Raw genomic sequence first — 9,723 nt, 5'->3', positions numbered from 1 at the left:
TCTTCATGTTTTAAAGAAAATTCCTCCTAGGTTGAGAATCCGACCTAGATATTCCAGGTAGTCGAATGTGGTGAACAGCGGGCTACCGACTGGTCTAACAAGAACAGATCGACTAGGTAAACCATAATCATTATACCTTGGGCCCTCAATCTGGCTAGAAAAGGAGCCAGAACCTTGTACTTGAGGTATAGCAGCCAGATCGGAAAGCAGAGCTCCACACAGCAAAAGATGGTTTTCCACTTTGAAAGAAAATATTACTAGTGAGCGAGGAAATGGGCATATGGAGATATGCATCTTCATGCAAAAAAGGGGGAGATTATATTCAGGAATTGAATTTTAGATTTTTGAGATCTAGGGGTATCTTTCTTTTGCTAGAAATTCTTTGGATATATCCAAAATATCCCCAGATAGCTATCTTACCGCCAAAGGGAAGACTAGCCAAGAGCTTCTTGCATGACGCTTAGCAAAGGCTCAAGCTGTCATAGCAACTATTGCAAACAAAGCTGCCTCCTGGACCTGCTGAGCAGGATAACCTTAAACTCCTGTTAAAATTGGTTTCTCAACGATTAACCAATTACGGTCAGCACAGGCTGAGACACTCAATCTGCCAGAAAAAAAAAAAAGTGTATTTTTTTTTTTAATAGGAGCAAACAAAGCTGCCTCCTGGACCTGCTGAGCAGGATAACCTTAAACTCCTGTTAAAATTGGTTTCTCAACGATTAACCAATTACGGTCAGCACAGGCTGAGACACTCAATCTGCCAGAAAAAAAAAAAAGTGTATTTTTTTTTTTAATAGGAAGGCCAATTTTTTATCCACTGGATTTGAGTAATGTCTACCGGACAAGTCAAACTTACTCACAAAAGATATAGTAGCGTTAATTGCTGGTATACCCCGCTTAGTGAATTTTCTCTACCAAAGGATAAAGTATGGAAACTTTTAGAATGGAAAATACATAACTGGGCAATCCTCCAGACAAACATTTTTTCCCCAACAAGAATGAACAGGAAAAAAGCATGCACAGCTTGAGGAGGCTTTAGCAAACCCAAACAATCAGTTAAGGGCACAAACAGAGCAGATCATTTAGCAAGAAACTGTACCATCAATATTACAGATTGTAAAAAGCTGACTCTCCCGCAATTGACACCTCAGAAGAGGAGTCATCAGCCTCACCACGATCCCCTGAGGGAATCATCTTTCTCCTGCCCCTAATTCCTCAGTCTGAAGGTCTGGAATGGAAGAGAACCTGTCGCATCTCGACCATACTGGGATGCGATTAACCACTCAGGGATGCAATTAAAGTCACTAAACTTCTTTTAAAAACCTACCATGGCTGAGGGGAAAAAAAATAAAATAAAAAACAGTAAAATGAACAGGGGCTGCAGTGTTGAAAACAGTTGCAAACATTTCATGGCCCCGATGCTCACTCTGACCAGCCACCCCCTCTCAGGGGAGGATGGCATTTGAAGAGTAGGATTTCCAGAGCTTGAGGGAGACCCTTTTAGCTCCTTTTTTGGGGGTGTTTTAACCCCCCCCCCCCCCCCGGCCTTCTAAATATAGCCCGATGTACAAAGCAGAGGTACTACCAGAAGAAATGGCATCTATTGCTTGAGCAATAGTCAGACACTGCTATTAACGCTCAGCTTGATGCAATAGTAAATGTGTCAAAAAAATGCTTGTGTCACCAACCTCTTTCATGCCCCTCGTTCTTGTGTCCCTCTGCAGCTTACAGCAATAACATTAGTGCTTTTAAAAAACACTTTCTTGCGCTGAGCGTTCAAGGACGCCAACGCCCCTCAGTCGCCTACAGCGCCCCTCCTCTCTTCCAAACAAAGTTTACCCTCACGAATGCCGGCCTCTGATCTTATGGGATCTTACAGAGGGGAGAAAATATTGCGGAGAGCCTGGAAGCCGACGGGTAGTGTGGCGTACCGTTCGTTTTGTTTTTCCCCCCAGTGCCGCTTCCTCTTGCAGAGGGGTAGCAAATAGCACAGGTGGGGGCGTCTGTAGGGGAGTAAACCTGGCCATACACCTATAGATTATCTGCACATTTTCTATGGTTAGATTGAAAAAGTGCAACAGCTTTCTCCATGTATGCTAAACTGTGTGGCTGGAGGAATCGCCCACTGGGCCAAGCTTTAGTATCTTGCTAGTTGGCCCCGCTGGCTCTAAACCTAAACAATGCCTGCACCCAATCACAATGTTCAGGTATTGTGAGACAGTGGGGCCGACTAGCAAGATATGGACGCTTGGGCCAGTGGGAGATTCTTCCATCCACACAGTTCAGCGTAGATGGAGGAATCTGTTCCACTTTTTCCATCTGACTATAGAAAATCTGCAGATAATCTATAGGTGTGTGGTCAGTCTTACCGGGGGGTCTGCTGCTAGAGGAAATGGAACCTGCTGCTGCTCCGGACACATCGTGAGCTCTCTGGGAGGAAGCGTGAGAAAGTATGTGCTCTATACAGCCCCCAGTGGTGACACAGACATGACAACATTTACCAACTTAAGAGACATTCATAAGAAAATTCAAACATTTCTTAGAAAAACTCTACTCACCTTTCCCACCGCAGGGTTTTCTGTGGTAAAACCAACAGACCCAATCTTCACCCTTCACAGTGGGTTCCATTAAACCTTCAGGAGCCAGGGATCCACGAGGAAACCCACGATCCTGGACCTGTAATAGCACCACTGCCAGTAAAACTTTATGGCCTTACTACCAAAAGTACTGGATCCCGGGGTCCAGCTCTGCAAAAAGGAGAAGAGTTACAGGCAAAACCTCGTTTCTTCGGATACGAGGCCCGGGTACCATTCAATTCGGCATAAAAGACACTTTGAATGGATCCGGCTGCGTGGCTAGCCCCAGCAAGGATTGCTTCAGAGGAGCTCAGCACAGCACATCTTCACTCCTGACCAACACCTTAGACACTGGCGAAAAAAACTGAGATACTCCCAGTAGTGGGATATAGGGCGTGCACTTTTTATCTTAGGGCGTGCCAGTGTCCATCACCTGAAGGTGGCCTATAACCCACATAGTAACTACTATAGCTCTGTATCCCATGATCTACGAAAAGAAAAGAAAAACCGCAGAGGTGATCAAATACCACCAAAAGAAGGCTCTTTTTGTGGCAAACAGAGGACGTAAATTTTGTTTGGGTACAACGTTGCACAACTGTCAGCTAAAGTGATGCAGTGCTGAGTCGCAAAAAATGCTCTGGTTAAACAAATGTATCATGAGTTGTAGATATAGTAATTCTCAGAAGGGGTTTCCCCTGAGACCAGAATGTTATTTCAAGGGTTCCTTTGTGCTTAAAAGGTTGAGTAAGGCTGGATTAGAGCCTGGATACCCCTAAAGCAGCTTGGAAACTATTTGTAGGTGAGCCCGACAGCCTGTTTCTAATAATCAAGACATAGAATACTACGTTGGGAGAAAGATACAGCTATGGCCCTAATAAAACCTTAAAGGGGTTGTAAAGGTTCGTGTTTTTTCACCTTAACGTATCCTATGCGTTAAGGTGGAAAAACACCTGTCAGTGGGCAGGTTTTACTTACCTGACCCCTCAAATTTGTCCCACAGGGATGTGGCATTTCTCTGCTAGGGTGTTCTCAGGAGCACACCTGCAAGGTAACCCCCCCAGAAGAGTGCTTCTCCCAGGGGGTAATCTGATTCGGAGGAGCTGAGAGAGCCGCCAGAAGACGAGGATTGGGCCACTCTGTTCAAAACAAGCTGCAGTGGAGGCAAGTATAATGGGTTTTTAAAATTTTTTTTTTTTTTTTAAAGAAAATAAGATCCTTTAGTGTCACTTTAAGGCTGCATTCACACCTGAGTCACACACACACCAAAGTCACACATTTTTACTGCAACGTTGTACAGGTCACCAATGTAAAGGGCAGAAAAACACCTGTAATCTGCCCCAAAGAAGCTCATGTTCTTTTGAGCTTAAGGCGTTTTACTTCAGGTGACAAAATGCTCAGATGTGAACAGGTGCCATTGAAATGAATGGAGTTTTGCGCGTTGGGCGTTTGAGTCGAAACCGCTCAGGTGCGAATGCAGCCTAAAAAGGATAAGTTCACCTTATGGAACATGTTACCCCTTTCACTGCCAGAGACTTTAGACAGGTTAAAAAAAAAAAATAAAAAAAAAAAAAAATTTGAGGCCTGAATATTACATAAAACGCCCAAAACATACACTGTGTGCACATTATTAGGCAAGATTATTTTTACCAAATAATGATTTTTAAGCATACTGTCCAAGCTATATAAACTTGAATGCTTTTTGGATTTAAGCATATCAGGTGATGTGTATTTGTGTAATGAGGGAGGGTGTGGCATAAGGAGATTAATATCCTATATCAGTGATGGCGAACCTTGACACTCCAGATGTTTTGGAACTACATTTCCCATGATGCTTATGCACTCTGCAGTGTAGTTGAGCATCACGGGAAATGTAGTTCCAAAACATCTGGGGTGCCAAGGTTCGCCATCACTGCCCTATATCAAGGTTTTTGTGGGTTGACTATGGACTCAAACTCAACTCAAAACCTACTGAGTTTTTAGAGAACACTTTCTTCAAACAGAGGTACAGGAAAAAGTCTGCATCTTTCAAGAGGACTGAGATTTATGCAGGACAATGCTCCATCGTATGCATTGAAGTATTCCACTGAGTGTGTAATCACTGTGGTATGTTCGGTTTGAAGCCAAGTGATTTTTCTTCAACACCAGGATCCTCTTGCTATAGACTTTTAGTAATGTAATATGTCTGGGACTTCACACTGAATATAGTGCTGTTTTTTTATTGGCGCAGCTCCTTTTCTTTTATTTTCATTGTTATTGTGTATGTATCCCACAGTGGAGTAGCAGCCTTACATTTTTCAATATTCACTGTGATTTATAATATTTTTTATCTTATTAATTTTTAACTTTCATTATTGGAGTATTGTTCTTAGGTCCCAGCGTGGTTTTACCCCTTTTTGTTTTGAGCACTTATTCCACTGAGTGGCTAGCCAATAAAAGGACTTAAAGTGTTGTAAACCGCCAGGAGGAAAAAAATAAATAAAAAAAAAATAAATAAAAATCACACACACCCCTGCAAGATAAAAGGCATAATGAGCTAGTATGCATAGCATACTAGCTCATTATGAATTACTTACCTTAAATTGAAGCCACCGCAGAGGTCCTCGTACACCGCTCCGGCCAGCAACATCGCTCCCGGAGTTACTTCCAGGTATTACAGGCCCTGTATGGCGCCACAATGACGTCACTCCCGCACATGTGCGCAGAAGCAGCTGGTAATGGCATACTAGCTGAAGCAACAGCACGGACGTACATCGGCACATGCTGATACAGGAGAGATCTTCTAAGCCATGCAGGTTTAGGAGATATCTGGGGTAGCTACAGGTAAGCCTTATTTTAGGCTTACCTGTAGTCAAAAGTGGTTGTAAAGGGTTTACAACCACCTTAAAGATGAAAGAACTACAACATGGCCCCCCCTTCCTCATCTGACCTAAACCCTATTGGGAACTTTTGGGCCCTTCTTAAAAATGCGAGATTTACAGCGAAGGAAAACAGTACACCTCTCTGAACAGTGTCTGGGAGGCTGTGGTTGCTGCTGCACAAAATGTTGATTGTCAACAGATCAAGAAATTGACAGACTCCAACAATGGGTAGTTATACTGGGTAACTGATTTTTTTTTTTTTTTATGTTTATTTGTAAATGTTGAGTTGTTTATTGTTGTTCTCACTTTAAACAGATGAAATTAAAAAAGTGAGATGGGAAAATTTTTCATTTTTTGGTTAGTTGCATTAGAATTGTGCACACCAATAATTGCCCAATAATTGTGCACACATAGATATTCTTCTAAGAAGCCAAAACCTAAATTCCTAATTTCCTAAATATTCAGGTTTGAGGTTTATTAACATTTTGGGTTGACGGAGAGAACTGCAGTTGTTCAATAATTAAATAGATCCTCAAAAATACAACTTGCCTAATAATGGTGCACACAGTGCATTTTCTGAAAGCAGACACCCTAGAGAAGTGATGGCGAACCTTGGCACCCCAGATGTTTTAGAACTACATTTCCCGTGATGCTCCACTACACTGCATGAGTTCATGAGCATCATGGGAAATGTAGTTCCAAAACATCTGGGGTGCCAAGGTTGGCCATCACTGACCTAGGGAATAAAATAGTGGTAGCTCCAATTGTTATGTCACATGATACTATGGCAAATGCAAAAAATACACACACTAAAAAAAAAAAAAAAAAAAAAAAAAAAGGTAATTTTAGGGGGGCACAAAAACTTTGTTACTCAATTTTTTGGTAAAATATAAAAGCAGGTTGCATCGAGTAAATAGATACCAAACATGCCAAACCTTAAATCTGCATGCACCCGCACCCACAAATGGCGACAAACTATATTTTCTAGAGGCGACCCATTAAAAAGCTCCCTATAGGTCATCAGTTTAGGTCTACGGAGGTGGTCTGGTGCTAGAATTTTTGCTCTTATTCCAGCGTGTGGCAATATGTAACGTGTATCATAATCAATGTTTTCAGGCATGGTTTTCAGGACCCTGGATGGCTCCCCTGTGCTACTACTGAATGTAATACAATGCAGATGTAAAATTTACCTGCCTGACACCCGGAATTGCACGTCAAATGCATCAAACGGCATCCCTGATTAATTGTTGGCACATTACTCCCTTAAAAGTAGTTAATGATTAAAGTCAGTCTCATTTACCTGTACAACAAACAATTTATAGGAAAAGTGGGCAATTAGAGAAATATTCTTACCTTTGAATCTCGTATTCTTTCTGCTGCACTGGCAGACAGATTGCTGTCACTGTGAGTTCGACTCATGTTGGCACTTGAGTTAGACGCCGAGTGACCTCCACTAGAACCAGTGCTGCTGGCTGTGCTGACCATACTGGCACTACTGCTACTCACGCTGGCTCCGCTCACACCACTTGTACTGGCTGTACTGTAACTGGTTCTTTTCCAGCTCTCTCGTGTGGATCGCTGTCGAGGACTATGCTCCTTGATATAGCTCCTGACCTGAGAACAAGAATAAAACCACACTTGTTACGCAAATGGGAAAGGGAAGCATACAGACCTAAATCAGATCAACTACAAGCGTCGAGCGATCAAATTTAAAATAGATCTACTAATCATTAACAACTCTTGTATTTCTACCTTAAAAGGATAAAGGATGCATCTTTAGACACACGAGGACCACAAAAGGGTCATTCAGCAGTCAGGCATAATTCTCTGCCCAGGGTAACAGGTGCAGCTTACAGCCCACTGCCAGCAGCCTGTCAAAATCAGGGACAGCTTGAAATATGCAGCAGCTTCACACCAATGTATGCACATTCGAGTGGTGCAAGCTTATAGGAAAACATGCACTTCTCAAACAGAATACTATATAAAAGTCCTTGAAAATAAGGTTTTAAATACAAATGTATTTACAGTGCCTTGCGAAAGTATTCGGCCCCCTTGAACTTTTCAGGCTTCAAAACAAAGATATAACATTTTTATTTTTTGTGAAGAATCATCAACAAGTGGGACACAATTGTGAAGTGGAACGAAATCTATTGGATTTTTGAAACTTTTTTAACTAATAAAAAAATGAAAAGTGGTGCGTGCAAAATTATTCGGCCCCCTTGCGTTAATACTTTGTAGAGCCACTTTTTGCTGCGATTACATGGGGTATGTCTCTATCAGTTTTGCACATCGAGAGACTGAAATTCTTGCCCATTCTTCCTTGCAAAACAGCTCGAGCTCAGTGAGGTTGGATGGAGAGCATTTGTGAACAGCAGTTTTCAGCTCTTTCCACAGATTCTCGATTGGATTCAGGTCTGGACTTTGACTTGGCCATTCTAACACCTGGATACGTTTATTTGTGAACCATTCCTTTGTAGATTTTGCTGTATGTTTGGGATCATTGTCTTGTTGGAAGATAAATCTCCGTCCCAGTTTCAGGTCTTTTGCAGACTCCAACAGGTTTTCATCCAGAATGGTCCTGTATTTGGCTGCATCCATCTTCCCCTCAATTTTAACCATCTTCCCTGTCCCTGCTGAAGAAAAGCAAGCCCAAACCATGATGCTGCCACCACCATGTTTGACAGTGGGGATGGTGTGTTGAGGGTGATGAGCTGTGTTGCTTTTACGCCAAACATCGTTTTGCATTGTGGGCAAAAAGTTCGATTTTGGTTTCATCTGACCAGAGCACCTTCTTCCACATGTTTGGCGTGTCTCCCAGGTGGCTTGTGGCAAACTTTAGACGAGACTTTTTATGGATATCTTTGAGAAATGGCTTTCTTCTTCCCACTCTTGCATAAAGGCCAGATTTGTGCAGTGTACGACTGATTGTTGTCCTATGGACAGACTCTCCCACCTCAGCTGTAGGTCTCTGCAGTTCATCCAGAGTGATCATGGGCCTCTTGGCTGCATCTCTGATCAGTCTTCTCCTTGTCTGAGCTGAAAGTTTAGAGGGACGGCCAGGTCTTGGTAGATTTGCAGTGGTCCGATACTCCTTCCATTTCAAAATGATAGCTTGCACAGTGCTCCTTGGGATGTTTAAAGCTTGGGAAATCTTTCTGTATCCAAATCCGGCTTTAAACTTCTCCACGACAGTATTACGGACCTGCCTGGTGTGTTCCTTGATCTTCATGATGCTCTCTGCGCTTTCAACCGAACCCTGAGACTATCACAGAGCAGGTGCATTTATACAGAGACTTGATTACACACAGGTGGATTTTATTTATAACCTTCAGTCATTTAGGACAACATTGGATCATTCAGAGATCCTCGCTGAACTTCTGGAGTGAGTTTGCTGCACTGAAAGTAAAGGGGCCAAATAATTTTGCACGCACCACTTTTCAGTTTTTTATTTGCTAAAAAAGTTTAAATTATCCAATAGATTTCGTTCCACTTCACAATTGTGTCCCACTTGTTGGTGATTCTTCACAAAAAATAAAAATGTTATATCTTTATGTTTGAAGCCTGAAATGTGGCAAAAGGTTGAAAAGTTCAAGGGGGCCGAATACTTTCACAAGGCACTGTACTTCATAATAAAAAGCCAGAAAATGGGCATCTCATATTTTAAATGTTCTTTAGCACCAGTCAATACTTATTCAGCATTTTAAAACATTGCAATTTCAGGTATTCACTGCATTTCAGTTATCTTTCCTGCTGCATTAACTTTAGCCATTACACAAAGTTAAAAATAGAAAGCAGATTCAAAATACAGGGTCTGTTTACCATCTTCTACAACTTAAGAAATGGACCAACTCTACATGCCATGGGGAACACTCATAGCAGGATCCAGTGCAAAGCAACAATACAGGCCAGCCCCACATTTTCACACAAATGGGGTCCAAGTACAGTCCCCTAGGGCACTAGAGGGGAGTCCAGTCCACCAATCCAGAAGCTGCATAAAAAGCCACAGTGGCTATGGTGTACCTATGTGATGAAAGAATAATCTTGGGGGAAAAAAAAAAAAAAAAACTCTTGGAAGAAAGTGTAAAAACAAGAAACTTCCATGAAAGAAGGTAAGGTTCCATTCTAAAACCATTACCTAGGAAAATTAGCAAAACTGAAGCGAACTGGGAGTGGAAAGGGTTATTCCAACCACCTGAAGATAGCTGCACATAACCCAGCTGTAATGATTTACATAAGTCAGTGTCCTGTAGGATAAGGAATATTAACATGACAGGAAATGCAAACTAGAA

General features: G+C 42.1%; 1 protein-coding gene across 2 annotated transcripts in view; it reads right to left on the bottom strand.

Annotated features, from left to right (window-relative positions):
• The window catches only part of FAM199X (family with sequence similarity 199, X-linked), a 37,744-nt gene that overhangs the window by 11,476 nt on the left and 16,545 nt on the right, over positions 1-9,723 (bottom strand). The window contains exons 5-6 of one of the 2 annotated variants that reach the window (XM_077484736.1): positions 6,788-7,048; positions 6,625-6,696 (exon numbers count right to left, since the gene is read on the bottom strand). In XM_077484736.1, coding sequence (XP_077340862.1) covers positions 6,658-6,696; positions 6,788-7,048 — 300 coding nt within the window. In that variant the 3' untranslated portion in view covers positions 6,625-6,657. Of the gene's footprint in view, positions 1-6,624; positions 6,697-6,787; positions 7,049-9,723 lie in introns of those variants that run through there. The other variant, XM_077484728.1, reaches the window with a different exon arrangement.

The sequence above is a fragment of the Lithobates pipiens genome, unplaced genomic scaffold (assembly GCF_037356315.1).
Source record: "Lithobates pipiens isolate NorthernLeopardFrog02 unplaced genomic scaffold, aLitPip1_a1.2 Scaffold_1, whole genome shotgun sequence".
Classification (NCBI taxonomy): domain Eukaryota; kingdom Metazoa; phylum Chordata; class Amphibia; order Anura; family Ranidae; genus Lithobates; species Lithobates pipiens.
Note: the sequence above shows the minus strand (reverse complement) of the source record. Positions and strands in the feature narration are given on the sequence as shown.